This window comes from Diorhabda carinulata, chromosome X (genome assembly GCF_026250575.1).
Source record: "Diorhabda carinulata isolate Delta chromosome X, icDioCari1.1, whole genome shotgun sequence".
In the NCBI taxonomy this organism is placed as follows: Eukaryota; Metazoa; Arthropoda; class Insecta; order Coleoptera; family Chrysomelidae; genus Diorhabda; species Diorhabda carinulata.
The window spans coordinates 21,319,659-21,344,857 of record NC_079472.1 but is presented as its reverse complement, the minus strand read 5'-3'; the positions used below and the strand labels follow the sequence as shown (position 1 = coordinate 21,344,857).

The window sequence follows — 25,199 nt, the reverse complement described above, 5'->3', positions numbered from 1 at the left end:
TTTAAGTTTGTATTTTCGACAAATTGTGTTGTTTACGTCGAACTTTTTATTCATTTTTTACTGTATTTTCTGTATTTTCGTGAGGTTATTACTTTTTTAAAATCTTCTTTGAATAATTCAGAGAAGATAAATTTGTAACATAATCATCTATTTTACAGAGCGAATGTTGGTTTTTCATCATACTTTAAGTACACTTTAGGACAAAAGTTAATAATTATTTTTCAATTTTATGTTTGTCTAGTAGAACAAAATTATTTTGTGTATTATTGTTATTTTTCTTATTATGAAAACAGCTACGTTCATGACACAGTTCATTTAAATTTCAAAAAAATTATGGTGGTTAAAACTAATTAAAACTTATCTTTTTCATATTTTAAAATGTTAAAGTATTTTAAAAATGGAAAACTATTAAACCATTTTATACTAGAAACAAACAAAAAGTTAACAATCCAATGAGTACACATAATCACATAACGTAGAAATCTAAATTTTTTAACATTAATTCAGATCTTCTGGTTTAGTTGGTTCTCATTAATAAAATGTGATCATGAATCTTAATTTGTTCTTACACGGAGAACTTATTATCGATTTCTAAGACTTGTTTTTATAACCTTTCCCCACAAATAGAAAATTAAAGTCTTGATGCGGAATTCTGTATGCTGCTCTCTGTTATTTCAATTATTTTACGTTGTTGTTATTGGAACGTGCCACGTGTCTTTGATAATATTTTTATTGGTTTGTTGATGCAATTGAGTTCAATTCTCACATGTAGATATTAAATTGATTCGTTTAAAAAGTTGTTGCAACACAAAACGGTCTCTAAAATAAAAAAAAATCACAATAATATTTTTAAACATTCTTTTCTATCAATACGTCACTTGAATAATTAAATTTGCCTTTTAGATTGTTAGAAAATTTATTAATGATTCCGTATCATTGAAGTTGCACAAATTGTCATTAATTTAAATAACTAATATTAACTTCTACTCGTGAATTAAACTTTAAACTATATTCAGACGACAGCTAACTTAGCTAAGTCCATTATAGCCTTTGAATGTAAATGATTAAAGGCCGCTTGACATGATGTAATGCAATACAAGACGAAATATTTCTTGATCAAAAGCAGATGAAGTTCATTTGATTGACTTTCGTAAAACTTAGCTTAGGCATTTCCATTGTTAAACTAGGTACAAAATATAAGATAAAATTGGAGGCTAGGAATTTTACTGTTTGCAAAGACTTGCATGCAATTTCTTGCACGTTGTATTGCATTATGTCAAGCGGTCTTAAACCTTTGGAAAAAATACAGAATATTTGTTTTCCATTGGAAAGCCCGAAATTATTTGATTTGACAGCAAAACCGGCAGCACATTTGACAATCAAACATATTGTTTATTTTAAAACATTTTTTTTCGCAGTACAAAAAATTAATTGAACCTACTACAAAATAAAGGTAATATCTAACTAATATTAATCCTAAACATAAGATATATATTAAATGTCAATAAGTATCGGGGGTGCTTTAAAAGGGGTATGTCAACTAATGATCAAATTTTCATACTGAAGGCAAACCAGACCAATAGCTATGACCAAGGATAAAACCTGAAGTAGAAACCATTTGTTTCAGACCTAGCAGCACTAGGAATACTTAAGAAAATATTATATTTGGTAAAAATGACACTGAATAACACTATCGAAGAAGTTTGAAACAAAAAGAGGTCTAAAGCAAGTCTATCAACAGTGCTGTTAACATTGTATTAGAAATGATCCTGAGAAGTAGTGGCACCTGAACCCAGGGAATTATTCACAATAACAAAACACAAATCCTTGCCTACGTAGATGATGTGGAGGTAGAACAAAAAAGTATCTAGAAAAAATATTTCTACTCTTTGAAAAGAAAGCAAAAGAATATGGACTACGCGAAAATGAACATATGGAGATGGGAAGGGATCTGCATAGCTGCAACCAATAAAAAGTGATGACAGAGCAAAATAAGGAGTATAGATTTGAAAAAGTACCTGGGAGTGAAAGTGACAAACGAAGGAGGTGAAACCAGGGAAATCGACAAAGTACAGGGGAAAGGAAACAAAACGTTTGGAGCCCTAGGAGAACTCAGATATTTCAAAAGCCGTCAAGTTACGCATTAACAAGACAGTTATATAACCAACGGTACTGTATGACAGTGAGTGTCTTGAACAAAAAAGAAGAAAACAAAACAAATATATGACAGAGAAAGGTACTAAGAACTATTTAAAAAAATAAAGAAATTTGATCACTTTTTATACACACCCATTTTAAAATGAAAAATTTTTAAACATAGGTTCAGATATGTCTGACCTTGCTTAAAGCAACCGAACAGAAACCATTTCCATATTTTTAAGGGTATCCTCGTAAGAAAATAATTTATAATGGTCTGCAACGGTCAATTTTTTTATATAAAAATTAATAATTCAAAAATTATGCATTTTCCGAAAAAAGTGTTTAGACAAAAGTATACAGAAATTTTACATAGATTTCAAAAATGTACTAATATATAGGATGTTCTATTTAAAATAACAAAGTTACAGTCGACTTCTGGTAGAACCGAAAGTCGGCCATCTTTGAAAATACTTTAGTTAAAAAGATCGTATCCGAAAATCCAAACGTAGAAATTTTCATAATTTTACTACAAGTATTTTACCATATATAGATAGTTTTGACTCGTCGTGGGACACCCTGTATAGTTAATATATATGGTGAAGAAAAACCGACAGAAGTGGAATGTAATGACACAATTAATATTCTGAAATACAATAAAACATGAGGATCAGACGAAATATAAAATGAGGAGGAAATTTATAAAGGACATGGAAAAACTGAAAGTACCCCAAAAGTTGATACCATTGATGGAAATGACTATCCTAAATTATAGGGGAAGGGTAACACCTGAGGAATTTGAAATAAATGCTGGGGTAAGACAAGGTGATGGACTCTCAGCGGTATTGTTTAACATTGCAACGAAAGGCATAATTAAGGAATGTAATATCGATGGAAGTACCGTTAATAAATCAAAACAAATAATAGCATATGCAGATGATTTAAATTTAATAGCAAATCAGGAGTCAGGAAATATCAGGGAAGAAGTAATTAGAAGAAATCAATAGCGGTATTCCAGCAGAGCTAATACAGTCACATGCATGTCTTTCAACAGCAATCTTTCACTCAGTATTCCAAAATACTAGAACAATTATCAAACCATCAACAAATAATTGTAAAAACTGGCATTCAGGACGTGGTGCAGAAAGCTCATGGCTAGAATGATTCTGGATAATCACTAAACGATAAACTGCCCAATAATCAAACTGTATTAAAAAATGGTAACTCACGAGACTGCAAATTCACTCACAAACAAACAAAAAACGAAAAAAAGAATCTAAAAAATATTTGGTTGACCACGTCCATGTTTTTATCACTTATAACTCGTTATCATTATTTAGCTATAACTATTATCTTAGATTGTAATGTATCAAACCAATTTTCTCTTCCGGTTCCGTCTTTCGTCAAGATATCGGAAAAGGTAACGGAAAACTAAATCGTTTTTTTTTCATGTTTTTCGAAGTGAATTTATTATAAATTTTGAACACTAACTAACGATTAATGACATTTTCTTACCCTTTTGGAAAAACTATAGTTCTGTTTCTTTGTTATGAGAAAAACAACCAATTTTAACAAACTCTTTTTAAATCCAGATTTACACAGAAGTGAATTGAGCAAAGATCTAAACAAATGGTAAAGCCAGGGCTATATGGTAGATCCCTCAGAATGTAGGTTTGATATAGGGAAAAGTGGGGATACTTGATCCCAAGGAACACGAGAAACCTGTTTGAATTTACCGCCCTATTGTACTTATGTTGTGCTTTGTTGGTAACACTGATTTTGCGTACTATTCGAATTTAGTAAACAATCTACATTAAACGCAGTAGGTATTGCTTGCTGCGATTTGGGATCCTCTTACCCCTTATATAGTGACTTCAGGAGCAGTGGGATGCAATTTAAAATGACTACACTTTAAGGTATTACTACTTTTTACAACCATTTTTTAATAATTGTAACTCTATTACAATGGACGTGAGCTCATGATGATTTAGTTTTCAATTTACATTGACAAGATAGTTGTGAATGCGATATGGTTTCAGCAGATGGAGCACCAGCACATTACCAACGCAATATCCGACAGTACTATAATCCAAAATTTCCCTATTTGTAGATAATAAGCGCAGGGTCGATAGAACGGCTAGCGCGATCACCTGATTTTACATTATTAGATTTTTATTTCTATGGGGTTACGTGTAGGATGTTATATACAAAACTATATATCTTTTGATTTAAATGATACAAAAAGGACGAATACCGCTTGCGATTAAATCGATCACGCCTGAATTTTAAATAAGTTTTATTTAAGAGATCGATGTTACCAATATGCTGAAGACATACTTTCCGTAAACTGTAGCCTGAGTTCAGGTGGATCACCTGTTAGCTGATTAACCTAACCCAGAACGAGATTTAGATCACAGTTACCGAACGTCAAGTTCAATTTACGGTGAAGATTTCAAATTTAAAACATGATCTACTGGAAATTTTTTTAGCGTTAATTATTCATTGTAATTTATTTAGTTATATAATAGATTCTAGATGTTTAATATTTGTTGTTGATCAGTTATCAATTTCGCCCCCTCTCACGGATTTTGCACTAACTAAAAAGCTATTTTTATGCTGATATGCCGAAAGTATAAAAACCGTAAATCTAAGAGATAGTGCAATAAACAGTTCGATTACTTAAACTTACTATAATATATCAAAAAAACTATCGGCATAAAAATATTTACGTCGAAAGATTAAACTCGTGGCGCGAACTTAGTGTCTGGAAACGGCGGAGCTTCGCTTGGAGATCTTGGAGGTCTCGAGACAGAATGAATATCTCCACTATTCCAAATGCATCGCCTTGGTTCGTGTAATTATGGAACAAAGAGCAGGTAGAAGGTTTTGGTTTTTCCCAAAGTCAAGTATATTAGGGAGGATTAATTTAATTGTATGCTATTTGGACAAGCTTACTTGGAATTTCTTGGATCAGGTATATTAAGGAAATTTGTTCGTAGAATTGTTTACATGTATTGAATATTTTTAATTGCAAGGCCACATGGTGTGGTCGTCATAAGTTCAAAGAACCATAAACAAATGAAACAACCCTTTAGCAGTTTCCGAACAACAATGAACGTAATCAGGGTTAGTTTCCGAACATTCAGATGACGATTAGGTTAACCCGAACATAGTTTCCAAAAAGTCCTATTGTAATTCATAGTTTTTTATAGTCTTGTACATTTTAGTTTTTGATTGTATCGTAGCGAATTTCTGTAGTCATTTCATGATTTTGTTTTATTCTATCTTGGGGGGTTGTTGACATCTCAATAATCAACCACTTCAGTGAGAGTCTAAGTTTTTATACTTTTAGTATCATGCAGTTAAATGCTTTAAATCTTTGATAATACATTTTTCATTAGATTTAACCTTGTAAATTGTAAAACGTATAAATTACTATATTACTGTTGCTATGCACTCTTTAATTTTTGTCTCCGACATGAGTAGTTCCCGACCTTGTTTACAATATAAAGAAATTATGTTTTGTTTTCAATTTAATCAAATATCATTTTTATTAAGTAACATAATAATCTCTTGTTGACTGTTCTATTTACAACCCTCGCAATCTATTATATGGTTATCTCAGGTTTTTAAATAACATTCATTTATAAATGTGAAACATTTCATAACGTATTTGTTTATTATTGAACTGCTTGTAGTAATTAAATTAATAGATCGATCGTTCGCGAATGAAATGTTTCCAAACAAATTGATAACTGATTGCGACGTTTAATTATCATATATACCTCTACAGAGTGACATAAAATGCAATTAAAACACGTATGAGATGTAGTATATTAAAGTATAAGTGGATATTAATTTAAAAATAGAACAAGTGTTTTTCTAACTAGTTATCCACGAAGACTTTATACTATTTTTTATCACTACTGAGACTAAAGATTAATATTACCAAATTTGGAAATGAATATACCTACTAGTAATGTACTACAACTATTAAATAATCTATGGAATACTATGAGAATATTGACCAGGATTGATTATGCCAGGAGAGGCTTATACTCAATGGTTAATAATCCGTAACTTTTACAGGGACAACCTGTATAACCTAAAAATAGCAAAAATGCATTTTTTCATCGATTTTTTAACTTTTTGTTTAACTCGATAAAATTTACGGTTTGGGAGATATTTAGATTTTTAGATCGTTGTACATGTCAAGCAAACCGTTCGTCTTAAAGAGACATTCTTAAAAAAATTATCATAAATTGTAATTATTTATTGAAAATAGGTATTAAAAGACAATTAAAGGTTTTTTGGAGAACAAATGAATAAATAAATAGACATTGTACTACACACCTTTCCCTGAATTAAATACAATGAATTTATTTCTGGGAATACCTTAATAACTTGGTATATGCAATACAAGGAATGAAATGAACTTTAGAATAAACTTCCATTGGGACGTTGAAAGGCAGAATCTTGGAATGCCCTTCCAAGTTCAAAGAAATATCCTCTGTAGACTCCGGAAATGTGTAGAAGTGCAAGGTGCCCACTTCGAACATTAGTTATAGTTTTTTTTTTTATAAATTGTAGGCTAACCAACTAAATTTTTCTATATTTCAATTCATTCCTCATGTAAGTAACACGATGTTCGACAGTATGCACTTCAATTAGAAATCTGTGAAATGTTTTAATAGTTCTTATGAGTATTTTCAATAAATAATTACAATTTATAACAATTTTCTTCAGAAGGTCTCTTTGTGGCGAACGGTTTCCTTGGCATGTACAACGATCTAAACATATCTCCTAAACCATAAATTTTATCGAGTTAAACAAAGAGTTGTTGAAAAATCGATTAAAAAATTTATTTTTTCTATCTTTAGATAGTTGAGGGTGTCCCTGTAAAATGACATCATATCATCAGCAACGGTCATTTTTCCACTGATTTTTATGTCGCTGTTTGCTTATATTTGAAACTAGATACCGACGCGTTAATACCACAAAAACCGATACACGGTTATACAAAAAATTCAAAGAAATAGATGGAAGAGCAAAAAACAATAGCCAAAGAGTCTACAACGGACAGACCTTCCTTATTTTATAAAAGGTGAAAGTTTCTCGGTGCATGTCTTCAATACAGGTAAGAACGATCAGCGAGTAGGTGGTTCTTTGGGCAGGTAACAAACAGGTAGTGAAGATGTATAAAATAATACCTAAATTCCTTAAAGGGTGAAGCTTGATTTTTTTATATTTTTTCCGGAATGACTGGGGATCGGATTTATATGTAAAGAAATTACTCGAAATATGGGCATATGTATATGTACGTATTCTTGACAAAATATGGAGTAAAATATCTAAATGTGCAACAATATATTTGTGTTGGATATGAAACATAAATGAAACAAAAAAAGAAATAAGAAAGAGAGAGAAATGCTTTATTGTCAAAAAATTGTTACAATTTCTAGACAAAACCTTATAAAAACTAAAAAACAAACATAAAAATAACGAAATATAATAAAATTTCTATATACAGAAGAAAACCACAAAGAATAACAAAGTACATAGCAAAATTAAACCAGTATACAGCATTCCTGAAATCGAATATTATTATTAGAAGTCGTTTAGAGAGTAGAAGGCACTTTCCAGTAAATACGAGTATGCCCTCAAATTATTGCACATTGCGGGAAAAGCTAATATCGAGTTGATTTCAATTGACAAGTCATTGTGCATTTTTTTGCATTGTAAAATATTGAGCCTCTGATTAATTTTGAACGCAGAGTAGGTAGGTAAAGGTCGTGTTCCGCGTTCCTAAGTGGATAGCCGAATTAGGCAAACGAATTCAAAGATAAATAAGGAAGGAAAAGTCCCGGCAGTCAGCCCTGCTGTTTAGTCCAAAAATTTCTAACAGCTCTCTTCTGTAGTTTCGCTCAATTTGAGTCGCACCACACGTACCCTGCAAGGGAAGGGCCTATTGGAGATGCGACTCAATAAGAGCATAATAAACTGTTAAGGAGGTGGATAAGTTCAGTTCTTTGGGAACTGATATCAGCGCAAAACAGAACTTAATTTTTTGTTACCTAAAAACCTAAATTGATGGGTAGTAAGTATTTTATATTAAAACAGAAATGATGAAAGCCTCTTTTTTGATCATTGTGATGTAGTTTTCAATTATCTACATTATATCTATTTAATATTATTTACAATGACTACCAAATTGATTGGTAATAGCTCTCTGGGCTCGAATGAAGTTACACCACTTTTCTTTAGTTTAGTATTGTTGCAATTATTATTTTGTAATTATTGTTAATAAACAATGAACCTTGAGCGGGAGCGGTGACATTATAGCTGTGAAAAAACCAGCCGTACTTGGGAATGTTACATCGACGACAACATAAATAACAAGTTGGAACGAGGAAGAAAAATTGTAGAAGTAATTAACAAAAATAACTGTAATATACAACTATGCACAACTATTACCGGAAATATTAATATAACAAAATGAGTAAAAAACTTGTCTTGGTATATTCAATTGTTTATTACGGCTAGACAAATCCAGGCATAAAACTTCATCTTCTGAAATGAAATGATTTGTTCATTTTAGTTAGAGAGTGTCCTGAAATTAGATGAATTGAAATATTTACCTCATACCGAATCAGCACCAAACTTTGCTTTACGGAAATAACTCCAGCTTATTATTTATGTTTGACATTTTAGGTTAGAATATAATGAGCTGAATGAATGTTTTAGTTTGTCAATCTATTTGACCCACCATATCAAAGTGACATTAGTTAAGCTGATCATATCAGCTCAATTTGAACTAAATCATATCATTTGCAAAAGGACAGTTAATTATAGAGTAGAATGTGAATAATGTAATGTCTTTTTGGCTCAGAGTCTACACTGCTAATTTAAGGAATTAAATATTTGCACCAAGCTCTTCATTCCAGGAATAATTCATTGAGCAAAAAAAATCGACTCAAGTCGCACGCTTGTGGTCTAAATTCTCTAACAATATATATGCAGCTTCCATTCTTCTTCTGATTTAAGCAATTGAAAACCATTAGTCTTACCTTTATTATAAAGGAATCTTAAACAATGAAAAATGGTTATAATTAACAGTGAATAATATTTAGTATTTATCTGAGGTCTTGTTGGACTTGAACACAAGTGAGATTCCAATTTCTAAGCGTGTTGACAATGAATCGGTCATCTCTCTCGGATGTGCAACTTTTTCTTCTGGAACCGCGGCTTCGATGAAAGTTACCAGTTTCTTGGTAATGACAGTAAACTATGAAAACAACAGACTGACTCATGTTCAGCACACTGGCCACTTCTCGCTATCTCTTGCCTTGTCGCAATATGGTAACCGCTTGAATGGCTTTATCACTTGTGTCCATTTTCAGGTAGAATTTTTGTTTGTTGTTAACAGAGATGTGTATAGGTGGAGGGTGAGGTCAACATTTTACTAACAGAAATACAATTTCCTGTTCAGTTTTTTTGCCAATGACTTGCGATTGCAGGGTTTCGATTTTTGATAATTTTTACTTTCGCGGTCCCCTCGTTTTTTGACTCTAGAATATCGAAAAATCATCCGATTTCGTTGGGTTTTTTTGAAGCTTCTTTTTTACGGCGAATTTACGAAAAAAAAATATGGGAATAAAAAAATGCAAAACTTATATTGATTACAGGGCTTTAAATGTTTATGAAAATGCACTCATTGGCGTATAATTGTTGATAACTTTTTTCCAAATAATCAAATGAAGTTTTCACGTGAAAAACAGAGAATTTTTAAAAAAATTCTATAAGTGAAATAAAAAATGAAAAAGAAACAAACATTTTTCAATTTTTTTTCTCCAAAATTTTCTTTTTTTGTGTAGATTAACAAAAAAGATATATGAACTGTGTTTGATGCTTTGTAAAAAAGTTATGAACGATTATATCTCAAAAAGTGCATTTATGACCACATTTAAAAAACTATATGAAATCTCCAAGTGAGACATTTCCTATATATTTTTTCATAAATCCGCCGTAAAAACGATGATTTTAAATAAATTCATCGAAATCGGATGATTTTTCGATTTTATAGAGCGTTTATGAAACATTTAAAGTCAGAAAACTATATGAAATCTGTAAGTGAAATAAAAAATGAAAAAAAAAACAAACAATTTTCAATTTTTTTTCCAAAATATTCGTTTTCTTTCGTAGATTAACAAAAAAATATATAAACTGCGTTTGATGCTTTGTACAAAAGTTATGAACGATTATATTATTAAAACGATTATTTCAATTTTCATTTATGACCACATTTAAAAAACTATATGAAATCTCCAAGTGAGACATTTCCTATATATTTTTTCATAAATCCGCCGTAAAAACGATGATTTTAAATAAATTCATCGAAATCGGATGATTTTTCGATTTTATAGAGCGTTTATGAAACATTTAAAGTCAGAAAACTATATGAAATCTGTAAGTGAAATAAAAAATGAAAAAAAAAAACAAACAATTTTCAATTTTTTTTCCAAAATATTCGTTTTCTTTCGTAGATTAACAAAAAAATATATAAACTGCGTTTGATGCTTTGTACAAAAGTTATGAACGATTATATTATTAAAACGATTATTTCAATTTTCATTTATGACCACATTTAAAGTCATAAAACTCTATGAAATCTCCAGGGGAGATATTTCCCATATTTTTTTCATAGATCCTCCATAAAAACGAAGATTTAAAAAAATATATAGAAATCGAATGATTTTTCGATTTTTTAGAGCGTTTATGAAACATTTTAAGTCAAAAAACCATATGAAATCTTTAAGTGAGATACAAAATGAAAAAGAAAACAAACATTTTTCAATTTTTTTTCCAAAATATCCGTTTTCTTTCGTAGATTAACAAAAAAAATATATAAACTGCGTTTGATGCTTTGTACAAAAGTTATGAACGATTATATCTCAAGAAGTATATTTATGACCACATTTAGAGCCATAAAACTATGTGAAATATCCAGGTGAGATATTTCCAATATTTTTTTCATAAATCCTCCATAAAAACGAAGATTTTGAAAAAAAATTCATCGAAATCGGATAATTTTTCGATTTTCTAGAGCCAAAAAACGCTTGATTATAAATTTATAGACTTCATAAACGCTTTGTATATAGTAATATATAATTTTAATAACGTTTAAATCAAGATTATTCTTCTATGGTATTCTTGTGATTCAGCTGTAACATACATAGTCAACAGATTAAGAATCAGGGTCTGTTAGTACATACGTAATTGAGTATATATTCTCATGTAATGTAATATCTTCACTCCACGTGCGGTGTGTATTTTTATAAATTTTTTGTTCTACTATGTATTAACAGCGCAGTTAAGTCTCGCCTAGACACCCAAATATATCGCGCATCACCACAAAATTACTAATTCAAATCTTGACCGGTCCCAACACTAAACATCTCTTGCAAAGAGACAACCTCGCGATCTTATCGAGATTATCATCCGAAACCGAGCTATTGCAGCACATACGAAAATACAAGGTCGCCTATCTGCAAAAATATTTTTTATAAAAAAAAAACGCTAATCAACTTTACGAAAACACATTTAATCACTGAAAAATAATCCGGAGATTTGAACGCCTTAGTCATTCGCCTCCACGTGCCCGGCTACACGAGTTGGTGCCACAGTAGGCCATTGCGGGGAGAGACGAGCCGTAAAATCGACTAGCAATCGGCTACGATCGCCTACCCGAGTAGCAAGGAGGTAAAACATTTAGTTTGATTTTGGCTCATCTAAAAGGTGGTCTAAAAAAGAATTTTGTTGTTAAAATAGCTAAGTTTAAAAAAATAGTCGGTTAGCTAATTCTTCTATTAAACTAACTGAATTTAGAGTCGATTTTGTTGAAGTGATTTTAAAAAAATTGTATGGAATGATCCACTTAGGAATAAACGCTTTTTATAGTCGGTCCTAGGACAACACGAAAAGTTGTAAGTAACATATTCATTTTAATTATCATTATTGAAAATTGTTAATTAGTTTTTTATTGGTAATAGTACTTTATTTTTAAATTTTAATGTTTTTTAAGGCCGTTTTATAAGGGTTTCATTTTTTACTCAAAAATAAACTTTCACTGCGTGGATTTAGTTGTGGGCTTTAATTAATTGATTTGAACCATTTTTCGTCTTATTTTATTTATATCTCATTTTTTTTCATTAACTATTTACTATAATAAAGCCAGAAATGGAATATAGTTTTAAACGAACAACAATGATTAGATGCTTTAATACTTTCGATTCAATTAAAATACACAATTTCTGAAATATTTTTAAACAAATTTTATTGTTGGATAATTATTTTGAAAAGTTTTTATAAATATTTAATTTCAGTAAATACCTATTTGATAAGCTATATATTTTATTCTGAATGGAACTATTCCCATTCAAGTCAACGATAATAAAATTGCATTTATACAAATTGAAAAAACAATTGCAGAAGGAAAATATTAAATACATAATAATTTATCCAGTGAGCGGAGTTCGTAGCGCGGGGTGTGGAAGCGACGCGACCTAAGCACGACCTACGTCTCTGTTGGTTGTCGAGGTCGGTGATCGTTGAAAAAAACTTGGTGCGGAACTCCACGTGGAGGCGAATGACTACGGTCGGTAACTCGTGTACGTTCAATGGGGGATTTGCGTATGTCGACGAGGTCGTTCAAAACAAATTCCTCGGTACTTCGCCTCGATGCACCTTTCGCCTCGTGTCGCCAATGCGACGTTGCCGACTCGGCTTAAATATATGTTGATATAGGGAAGTTTGATTCGATTTGGTGCATTTTTAGTATTGGTGTTCAGTATGAATGTTTGGGAAAAGATTTTGTATCAGAGGCGGGCCGTTAACGGGGGACGTTACGGTAAGATACTTTTAATATTTTCGTTTTGGGTTGGTCAGGTATTTTGATCAATTGCTTTTTGAGTTTATTCAACTTGGGCTGTTGAACATGTTTTCGAAAAATAACTGTATGGAAAATAACAAAGCAGTTATAATAAATATTTTACGAGGATTTCAAAGCTGGTACAAATATGTAAATCTATCAATAATATTTTGAATTCAATTTATTTATATAATGTTAATATTTTTTTTTAATTAATATTAATTGTAATTATTCCACAAATTTATTCTATATTTATTATTTTCGAAGGGTAATTCATGAAAATATATTTTGTTCATATCTCTCCCATTTTTTTTAATTTAAAAAATGTTTTACCAACTCATATATACGAGGTTATTATTCTTATTAGTGATAATTTCATATGTACAATAAATAATGAAAAAAAAATTTTGAATTCGTATATAAGTTTTTATGGCTTTTTTCTTATTTTTTTTTCAACTTATGTTAATGTTAATATAAGGTTCTATTAAAAAAATCATACATTATGTGTCTTATATTTAAAACCAAGACCTTCCATCGCATCTTTTATAAGCTTTTATACCCATTTCTAACGAAGCTGATTTATCGATAAATAACTCATACTACTGCCAAAATAACATATTTAAAATGTAATTATTTATTCAAAACTTTTCTTTGTTCAAGATAGAAATATCTAAATATAATAATTGTTGATTCATATACCAGTCCAAACAACAATCAATGGTTGTGTCTTTTTATAGAATTTTGAGTACATCCTCAATTATATTGGAAATAGGTTTTTCATAACTTTTATTTTTCAATGCTGCCGATCTTATGATTCTATTTATAGAGTTAAAAATCTTCCTTTTTTTCAGGAAGTGTGACAAATATTATTGCCATTTATTTGCCATGAAAAACATGATTAACATTACTTATACACTTTTCTTGTTTACTACGCATATCTTAAAGCAAAAATTGCCAAAGTATTTTGGACAAGATACTCGTTTTGGTGCCTTAAATCCCCATAGTCAAATTTTAAAATTCTTTCTCTAGTTATTTCACATTAATACAATATATTATTACAAATTCCAAACGTTTTATTCGTACTTGAATAAACTTAATTTTTTTATAGAAATTTGTCCAAAATAAATGGATATTAAAATACCAAATATTTTGCGATTTATACTGTAATTTTCCAAGAACCATTAACGAAATTCAAGATTGTAGGACAAGGCCACACATTTTGACAAAAATATCTAATAAAAGGGAAATATTTTCAACATAAAGTTCACATATAACTCAGTTGAATTGTAACGAGACATTCAAAGTTGCTGAGTTGAGTATATTTTTTGATGTTGGACTTACTAGTATAGCTGGAATAAAATTCATGTGGGATTTTTTATCCGTGCCTTTCTATCTTCTTCTTGATCTTTATTCATTCCCATTATATCCCCTTTGGCTCCGCTGCTCCTTTCATATTATCAATCCATGTTTTTCCTGGTCTTCCTCTATAATTTTCACCTACTATATTCTATTTCAATGTTCTTTATGTAATATATTTTCGGGCAATCATCATATGTTTTCAAACCATCTCAATTGTGCTTCAAATTATATCGTATTTCTAACTGGTTTTACCTTTAGTTTTTCTGTATATGTTTCACTTATTCTTCTATCTGTTTTTGTTCTATTTTCGTAAGGAATCTTGTTTCTATTGATCTTTACATTAAGTAAAGCATAATAAGCCTCACTATTTTTTTCAAGGTTTCTATGTTTTTTGGTACTTCTTTTTCACCAATTGATTTTTTAATTCAATCATTGAATAATTTATCAACTTTTTCTTTATTACCTGCCCAGAAAAAATGTAATAACAGTTCAAGTTGAACTGTTAATAATAAATATTGTTACCGATACATTTTCTGATGAAAGGGAAAACTGCATTTATTCATCAATAGTATGTTTATATGTATTTATCAATTTGAACACATTGTTAGTACTAACACTACACTAATTGCAATGTCCATCGTTCGTTTCGATAACTAAGTTTTCGACTTCAGAGAATGAAGGTAAACAGTGTAATTGTAGTGTAGATAATTTGATTTTTAATTTTTGATTTTATTAATATAATGTCAATTTCCCTTATAAAGCACCAAAAGATAATAAAACTTATACTTAATAATAATAATACTTTATACTACGAGTTAATGTTACCTTAGTACGGTCCTGCAAAACGAACTACAGTTTTAGTGCTTTTAGTGTTTATTTGGGTTTGGTGACTTTTAATTCCGAATATACTGTGTAATAATTGAAATTTCACGTTGTTATTGGGATCTAACAAGTCAATAAATTCTAGATTATATTCAGTAAATTTGTATCGATTCCAAAAGATGACACAAAAATAACGAAGTGAATTATTTGATTTGGATTTTTCTTAGAAGTTGAACTTTTCCTATAATTTCTCCAATCCACTATCTATATTCTTTAATACCAGTTTCTTTAACAAGCCTTCTCATTCTTGGAAATGATTTTTTTTTAAATTTAATCTCACCTAGACGTCCTATGTTTTTTTCTTGTCAAATAAAATTTTTCGTAGATCTTATGCGAAACATCCACCAACTACAGCTTATAATAAAAAAAGGTGAATTAAATTTCCCATCACAACTTTGATTCCATGTTTTTTCCCTCTCAGAACATATTTTTACTTAGCAAAGAACGTGAAGTGCTAAATCTGGTCAAAACAAAACACGAACAGTTTTAATTGCCACGGCCAAATGATATGTTAAAAAACAAGCTTATCCATTCTCCTAGTTTCTTAAATAGTTTCTAGTGCTCCAATATTTTATCTGTTTTTGTTCAAAGTTGAAAATGTCCTGAAGTTTCTCGTGCCTAACTGAATCATATTTAAATAGCTTTTATCACTTGTAAACTATCTTTAAATTCAGTAAATTACGTTCAAAGACAGATTTTATCATGAGCTTTTTTCGCTTTTAAAACTAAGAGTTAATGTATTGGTCAGTGCAAAGATTAAAGCGACTGTAATAATGAACTTATTCACGGCAATTTGGATTACACATCGATTGAAGGTTGTTTTATGTCAACATTGTGAACCGAATAATAAGATCCATTATTATAAACTAAAATTTATTAAAATCGTGCAGGAAACTCACTCTGTATATAAACATAAAATACCACAGATAGGACCGCCTGTGATTCTTGTACACATGTCGATGAAACTAGGTTGAATCCAAAAATAGGTATCAAGAGACAGTAAATAAATATTTCGTGGGTCATTGTACCCCTACTAAGTCTTATAAACAAGATTGTATACCTATGACTATTAGGCCTATCACTTTCCTAAAATTAGAAAACGATTATTCTATTTATTTATAAAAGTTTAATAACATTTAGTTGAAAATACTCGAGAAAAATATTTACCCATTTATATAGCGAGCCAATAATTTTCTTTGAAGATACAATATTTGTTAAGATCTTTTTTGCAGTATAAATCAATAAACAATCAGTATTTTTAAATAATTATTTTCATAACTTGATACTTTTAACAATTATATTCCATATTTATTGTCATCATATCAGTAAAACAGTTACTATTTTTATATAAGTATTGAATAATAATAATTATAATTTTCAATCTCGTGCGTGAGTCTATTTGTTTATAATATGATTTCAATGTTATGTGTACATTTCCACGACTTTTATATTTTAACATAATTCCGGATAAATAAACAAAACCGAGTCACACAGTACACTTTCTCTTTTTTTGTCGGTCGCATAGACATTTCTGGTTTGTACCAGTTACGAAATAAACTTTCTTTTATTCCTTTAAACTGAGTCTGGAGATGTTTTAGAACTTTTAAATAGATATCGCTTCATAATACTTTTATAAAATCGATTTTTAACATCTAAAAATTAACGTAATAGAGCCTATTTATTGCTTAGTTAAATAGATATCGTTAAGGCTAAGTCACACGAAACGGCACCGCATCTGTACCTCATTACAGTCATAATGGCATAAAGTAACTTAGAATTTTAGTTACAATAAAAAAGTTAATCGTTTTTGGCTTTACCGCTTCCGTCGACTCAAATTGGATCTTCAAAGCAGGTCTTTTTTTAACCTTTCAAGGAAATCTGAGCAGACCCGTTGACGCAAGAGCTTTTGGTCGGGAGTCAGATTTTTCTGCACCAATTTCGCACAGACTTTGTCATGTCTAATTCTTCGAGTGAAATTTTTTTAATAGTTTCTTTATCGGCAATTATCCGGATGCTCATTCGACGATCTGCACGAACAATTTGGTTAATTTTGGTCGCTGTTTCTGAAGTTGAAACAGTCACAGGGCGAACTGGGCTCTGGTCATCTTCAGTATTATTGAATTCGCATAATACTTTTTTATATTCGGGTGATCAGAAACTTCAATAAAGTTGTTCGTAATGTTAATAATTGAAATATAGATCAATAAATAATGTAGAATTATTAACGAGGAAAGTAGACACCTCGTGAATTATCAATATTGTCACAGGCAGTCGGTGTTGTCTCCGGTTTGTAACCGCTCTACTAGGTAAAAATTTATCGTCTATTTACTATATAAACTGGAAAGGTTGCGCAACAATTTCTCAATGCAATTGAAAATGCACAAAAGACATAAACAAAGATTTTTACTGAGTAATGAAAGCTCAAGCTTGGTATATTTATTTGGTATCAACTGATCCTGTATTACAACCCCTAGAAGAGATTATCTTCCCTTTCTTCTGTCTTTCTCTGTCATTAATTGAGCAACTTAATCGATTAATCTAGCTGTATAGAAGTCAAGATATTAGATATTATTCTAATGATCCCTGCAAAAACCTCTTCCCTAGGATTACGCTACCAAATTATTTCAATCTTGTCTGCTGTTTTTCCTCTTTATCGTGCCTTGTCAGGTCCCTCTGACGTTGGCAACCACAATAGCAAACTGATCCCTATTTTCAGCCACTCTAAACAATTGTTCAACGTTATGTATGCCTGATCATTCCCGGATGTTTTTCAACCAGGAGATTTGTTTTTTTCCTAGGCATCTGAGGAAATTATCGAGTTTTTGGCATTTAACTGTTTATGAACTGCATTTGCTCTGTTTGAGACTGCTTCTTTTCCTTGCATGATATTCTTAGTATTCGTCTGTTTAACCAAATTCAAATGCTTCCATACGGTTTATTGTGGCGGTCTTCTGTGTCCAGACTTCTGCTCCATATAACAGCACAGATAGAATATAAAATTAATCATTCTTTGTGTCAGTTTTAGCTTCAGAATATCGTTACAAAACAGTAAACTGATCTTCTGGAAAGTTGCACAGGCCGATTCAATCCTGCATTTTATGTCAATGTATCAATTTCTTTATTCCATCTAAGGTTTTACCTTTCTTATTCTCTATGCTCTTTCTTTTCGATTACGTTTATTTATCTTGATTTTACATTTTGCTTGCATAATTTTTCTTATAAGTCTGCCTGTTTTCATGCAGTGAATGTATCTATATCAATTCAACTTTTTTTTCTTTATTTTTCCTATTATTTTTTCTTGTTTTTTTATTTGTTCTATCTCTTCTACATTTTTTTTGTAATATCCAATTTTCATTTTCCTATGTTATTTTTGGTATTTATTATATTGTGCAACTTAATTTCCACTTCGATCTATACCTATGGACTTGTTTAGTATGTAGTTTATTTTATTTCGTTATTACTGCTTCTATTATCCAGTCCTCTTTCTTATATTTACAAATTTATGATATTTTCTAACAAAGTCTCTTATTTTGGTGCGTTTGACAACACTGTGTGATATAAAATATCCTAACAGGATAAATATATACGTTTTGCCTGCCGTAAAGTATCAAAACAAGTCAACATATTATATATAAGCTAAAATGAAGCGAAAATCTATTTATAGCCTTTCTTAATAATTTGCAGTGGTTGAAATTAAATCGGACGCTTGACCTTAGCCAATTTTCTTTTAGAATTACGTCATTTAATTTTCGTGTGGTGAAAATAACAACATAACAAAATAACAACAACTGTTCATGGATCATTGAATAAAAACAATTAACTATTCTTCAATTGAACAATATAATCTTCCGTATAGTGTGTTAACCTCTTGTAGAATGTTCAGAATACAGTGTTTATTCTACGACTATACCAAAACTGACGATTACACTCTCTGACGCGCGTTTCTATAACCAAGTTATCATCTTCAGAGACTCAAGATTACCTACGGGTTTGAAGACGATAACAGTGTAATTGTGTAATGGTAGTATGAATATTAACATTTCCAGAAATGCCAACTCAACAGAATTATTTTGTTCAATAATACAAAATCATCATTAATGTAAAAGACGAATTTTATTTATTTAACTGACGTATTGAAATATTTTTATATGGAGTTATTTTTAAAAATATCAAAAACGTCAAATTTTCAAATTGAAACCACTCAATTTTCTATTTATTTCTTGGTAAACAAATTAAAATATTTATTAATTGAACAAATAAAATTATAACTACCATTAATTTTAGTAGGTATTTTGATTGGTGAATATAATTTTGTATTAGATTTATTGCTAAAAAAATTTGAGAGTTTGACGTAAACAAACTATTTAGTTATTTTGACTTATTTGCATACAATTATTGTGGATATTCGCAACCAGTTTGCTCTCAAAAAAACAGGTTTTCACTAATAATTTATACAAGATTGGATAAACAACACTAATTTCATATTGCCATATATTTATCTAACCTACAAGGTGTGAGTGTGAAAACAACACACCACATTAAAATTTAAACATCTGAGGATGGTTCCACAAGGACCTGACCTGACCTAGAGATGGCGGTAGTTGCTTGAACAATACCACAGTATTAGAAAGTACACAATCTGTACAGCATATGTTTCAAGTTTGAAGACGCCACGTTGTTTAGTATTTGTTTGGCAGCCATTAATAGTGAACGTTTTCAGTGATACAATCGTTATGTGATGCAATTCAAAAGAATTTAGCCTAACCAATATAAAAGCTAAATTAGATTCTACTCAGGGTTTAAACAAGGTCGTACGACCAGCATCGCAGCCGTCGACAAAATGAGGTGACGACTCCATAAATGTTCTACAAAGCGGTACTGGATGATCGTGAACTGAAAGCGCGTGAGGTAGCAGACCTAGTAGGCATTTCAAAAAGTGCGGTACATCGCATATTAACTGAAAATTTGGACATGAGAAACCTGTGTGCAAGATGGTTTGCTCACAATAGAACAAAAGGCGTCGTGAAGATGTTTCACAGAAATAAACCCGAATTTTTACGCCGTTTCATAACCAAGGATTAAACGTAGGTCCATCACTTCACACCTGAAACAACAGAGCAATGAAAAAAATGAACTGAAAAGGGAGAATTGGCTCTACTGGTGGCAAAAATCGTTCATCTGCAGGCAAGTTGATGGCGTCGGTTTTTTGAGATAATTTTCATTGATTCTTGAAAAAGGAAAAACTGTCATCAGCTAGTATTAATTGAACTTATTGAACTATTGTTTCATTAATGGAAATGGCCAAAATTCATAAATTAAAGTTTAAATTGCTACCTCATGCACCCTATTCGCCTCTCTGTCCTCTCTGACTATTTTCTTTCCCTCCCTTGGAGCTTGACGATTTTTATAAAAAGGGTATCGAACTTACGAACGAACATCGTTGGGACAACTGTATGTAGCTAAAAGGACATTAGGTACTTTTGGGAGCATCCTTGTATGTAAAGCCATATAACATTTATTTTAAGTGGTACAATTTGTAGACTAGATTGAAATATTATAGTTTGAGTGATAACTTTATTACATTTTTTCTTTATTTTGATTGTGATTGAAACTGCAGTCTCGCGACATAATTTTGATTTGAATTTTTTGTTAATTAAACACTTTCAACCCTTTTCAAATTAACTTAAAATAGATGTAATTTTTGTTTTTAATATTCTTTACTGACTAAAGTAAATACTTTAGCCATAATAATTAATTAACTATAATTTCCACGTGATAACGAATGTTTTTTGAAAAAATTCATACTCTAAAGGCACATATTGAATCTTTTATATGTGACACTCAATATATATCATTTTTGTATCATAACATGTTTATGATTCATTTTACTTACATACATTTTTTTTACACTAAGTTTAATTAATTTTCTTCTAACTACGAAAAAAATCTTTCACATTTTTATATCCGACATGCGAAAATATTTTCGGCCCGTTATTATTAAATTCAAATTTAATTTCTAGTAAACAACAGTCAAAACAATCCTAATTTTTTCCAAATATTTTGGAAAATATTGAAAAATCCAACGCAAAAGTGAAGTTAGTTTATCCTTCAATCAACAAGTAGAGGTAAATATCAATGCAGAGTAGTGATTATTGATGGAAATTTGTGCAATTCTAATAATAGTGAATCAGCAATAGATTTTCAACAATGTAAAAGACGGATTTAATCCATTTAACCAACGTTATGAATTAATTCATTTAATTGACGTAATGAATGAAAAGAATTTTTCAAAATTTATTTTTGCATAGTGTTATTTTGAAGGGCTTTTAAAAATTAGCAAATTGAAAACTTGTGTTTGAAGCTTTCTACAAACATATTTTCTTGCATTTTAGATGCACTAAAAACAAAAGAATTATAGAGATGCAGCGTAGAACGATCTTGGTGGTCATTTCTTTATTTTACTGGAAGAGAGATTTTCCAAACTAGTTGTTCCTAAGGTGTCGTATTATTTCTTGAAGCAAATTTAAGTAGAGCTCATTAGCTAAATTATTTGTAAAGTTTTTCGTTTTGAATTTTAGTTTCATTTTATTTTAGAAACTTTTACTTATGAATCGAGTTTGTAATACCCTCATATCTAAAGTATTTTTATTAAACATTTTTTCGTTCAGTGTAGTTGTCATCATTTCTGAAGCATATTTGTACAAATTGTAAAATTTTAATGGTAATAAAATGCAGACCTATTCAATTTGAATTTATGACTCATCCGCTTAGGCCTAATCATAACACAAAAATAATAAATTTCAAAAAGGACTCAGTCTTTATCAATCACTAAAGCTAGTGACCACGTACAAGATCTGGAACAATGGAAATTCACGCCTTTTTAGGATGTATAATTTTTTTGCGTTGACGTGCCCATTAAAAAAGAAACGTACTTATCCTGGGTTTCAGTTATAAGGGTTAACAACATTTATTTTTTAAGAACGACTGTTTTTTTTTGTTATTTCGTATGGTTTCATTAGTTGGTGCCGCTGTCCACTTTCTATATCGCACTGATTAGCGCTTTCTAATAATTCCTTACTTCTCATTTTTCAGTGTTGTTTCTTCGTAACTGCATTTTGATGTTGTACTTTTCTTTGCATAGTGTTGGCGATCTTGTTATCTTCTATACAACGTATTGAATCTGTTTAACCTTCTATTTGCTACCATCGATTTCTGTAAAAATAAGTCTATTGTTTCTGTTATTTTTGATGATACCATACCTGATCTGTTTTTATATTGTATTTTGTATATGATTAGTTTTGTTTATGTTTTGGAGTCACTGTTGTTTACTCGTCTTAGTACATATTGTATTTATTTTACTTTAAAATTTCTGATACCAAGATAAATTTCAAGTGTTTGGTAATACCTAGACTTTTCGTAATTACACCGGCGAGCAAAAAATTGAGGTCACCTTGAAATTTTCAAGTTCTTTAAAATTTTACGTTTTTAGATAGTATTCGCAAACTGTACATCATTTTATGTGCTTTTGTAAGCTGAAACCTTCTATACTAAAGAAAAATGCATTTTTTTCTTGGATTTCATCATTTATTCTGAAAAAGCAACAAATTAACATTTTGGTCGAAATTCAATTAAACATTTTGTTGTTAGGGAAGATATAGAACGAACAAAATAAAAAACTTGACACTAATAAAGTGTATTCCCTCCTCTCGCATTGATGACTGCTTGAAGTCGGCGCGGCATACGTTGAATTAAGTTGCGGATCACATTCTGGTCGATGTTATCCCATTCCTGCAACAGCAATTTTCTCAGCTCCTGAGCAGTTCTTGGTGCTGGTGTGTGTCTGCGGACCAGTCGTCCCAACTCGCCCCATACATTTTTTACCTCATCCAGATACTCCCTGAAAATTCTGGCTGTATGTGGTCTATCATTATCTTGCATAAAAATACCACGTTCCCCCATAGTCATCATGAAAGGCATAACATGGTCTTCTAGCACCTCCGTAATGTACCTGTGGGAGGTTAGGGAGCCATTTTATCAACTCTATACGAGCTTGTGCAGTGATTCCCGCCCAAACCATAACTAACCCACAGCCAAATGGAAGACGATCGACAATGCAAGTCTTCTCCACATTTGTCGATGTCCATCCGACCCAGTGAGGCAAAAACGCGACTCATCTGACAACAATACCCAGCTCCAGTCATCATCATTCCAACGAACGTGATCTCTGAAAAATGTCAATCTTGCAATCCGATGCAGGCGTTGCAACGGGAGACCTTCCAACTGATTTCGCAGTGAAACCGCAGTAGCTGTCCTATTCCGCAAACTTGTGGACACCAAAAAACGGTCATCTCGTTGAGTGGTAACTCTTTTTCGCCCAGACCTTGGTCTTCTAGTGATCAGGTCAGTCTGGTACACCCTTTGTACACCAAAAAGACTAGCACCAACAATTCATGCAGTTTTACGTTGCCCCAGACCCTCATGTAACAGCGCAACAATTCTTGCTATAACAATCAGATCTAAATGCATTATGGGCCTGTTAAATCACTACACTTTGCAATCGTTAGGTTTTACACAAAGAATCTACAGTAAACTGGAAAACAGGCAGGGGAAATGTGAATGTTCAATTAGCGCAAAGGCACAATTTTTATTAAAGTCGTACTCTAATACATCGAATGACAACTAATGACAGCTGTCAAGTATCGAACTAAATTTGCTTTAACGCCGACTAATCCTTATCAATATTGACGCTAAAATTATTCGCAATTTCTGAAGTGACCTCAATTTTTTTTATCGCCATTATTGTTAATTAGTTTGGATTTGTTTTAGTTGTATTTTAGTTTAGGTAGGTATAATTTTTCTTAGGTCAATTATTTCAAACGGCTAAATTTTATGTTATGTAGTCCTTTCTGTTTTTCTGAATGCATGCATCGAGCGCACGGTACATCGAGTGCACATTTGCAGGTATAAAGATGGTATTCAATCCCTGTATTTAGCTTGAAATGTTCATTACCGCAAATAAAAGAAGAAAAATTATAAAAGAGTTAACAACAGAGTAACAAAAAGTTTCTCATAAATGTGATTATAGTCATAGTTTCCTAACCTAACCATTGTTAAATTATAAAACTTCTTTTTCTATCAAATTTTGTTCAATATTATATAAAATATTTGCTCATTCTGAAAAATCTTAGATGTTTTTGATGGTATTTTGTTTTGTCTTAATGATAATAATTTTCAAGTTTATAAGCTTGCTCATCTCTAGGGCTCACTTCAGCGGATCAAATTCTTCTTCAGAATCATCAAATATAAGTATTTTCTAATTTAATTTATTTAACTGACGTAGTGAATGAAAAGAATTTATTTTCATATATTGTTTTTTATTTCGCTTTTTTTTCTGTTCTGTAAAATAAGACTAACGGCTTTGAAAACATCTTTAGTATTCGCATTTTAGCCTTTTTGACTTCCTCAACGTTTAGAGCTTTTAAGTACAGATTGTTCTAGGGGTCATACACCTCATTTAATTGTGCGATAATATTAATAATTCAAATTTAGAAAAAAAAAAATAAATATTTGTTCGTGTCCTATAAAGGTTTTTAGATCGCATAAAAATATTTGACAAACACATTATATTTTTAAAAATACACCAAATTTCGATAAGCGGCGCTTTCCACAGCAGCAAATTGACCGATAAATTCGTTATCACATAATTTGTGAAAAGTTTATTGACCTAGGTATTTTTAAGGTGAGATATATTTAAAAAAACAGATTAGTGATAAACCCACGTTTTCAAATTAACATTTAATAACACGAACCAATGAATATTTGGCTAGAAATCATCAATTTAAATAAATTAGTGCATTATCGTATCGAGAGTATGTTAAGAAAAAGTCAAAATAGT

The 25,199-nt window shown here is 30.7% G+C and overlaps 1 protein-coding gene across 3 annotated transcripts in view; it reads left to right on the top strand.

Annotated features, from left to right (window-relative positions):
* Nucleotides 1-4,797: 4,797 nt before the first annotated feature.
* LOC130900957 (Krueppel homolog 1-like) overlaps nt 4,798-25,199 on the top strand; it is a 34,732-nt gene continuing 14,330 nt past the window's right edge. Inside the window, exon 1 of one of the 3 annotated variants that reach the window (XM_057811980.1) lies at nt 4,798-5,110. In XM_057811980.1, coding sequence (XP_057667963.1) covers nt 5,071-5,110 — 40 coding nt within the window. In that variant the 5' untranslated portion in view covers nt 4,798-5,070. Of the gene's footprint in view, nt 5,111-11,501; nt 13,043-25,199 lie in introns of those variants that run through there. The other 2 variants (XM_057811979.1, XM_057811982.1) reach the window with 2 other exon arrangements.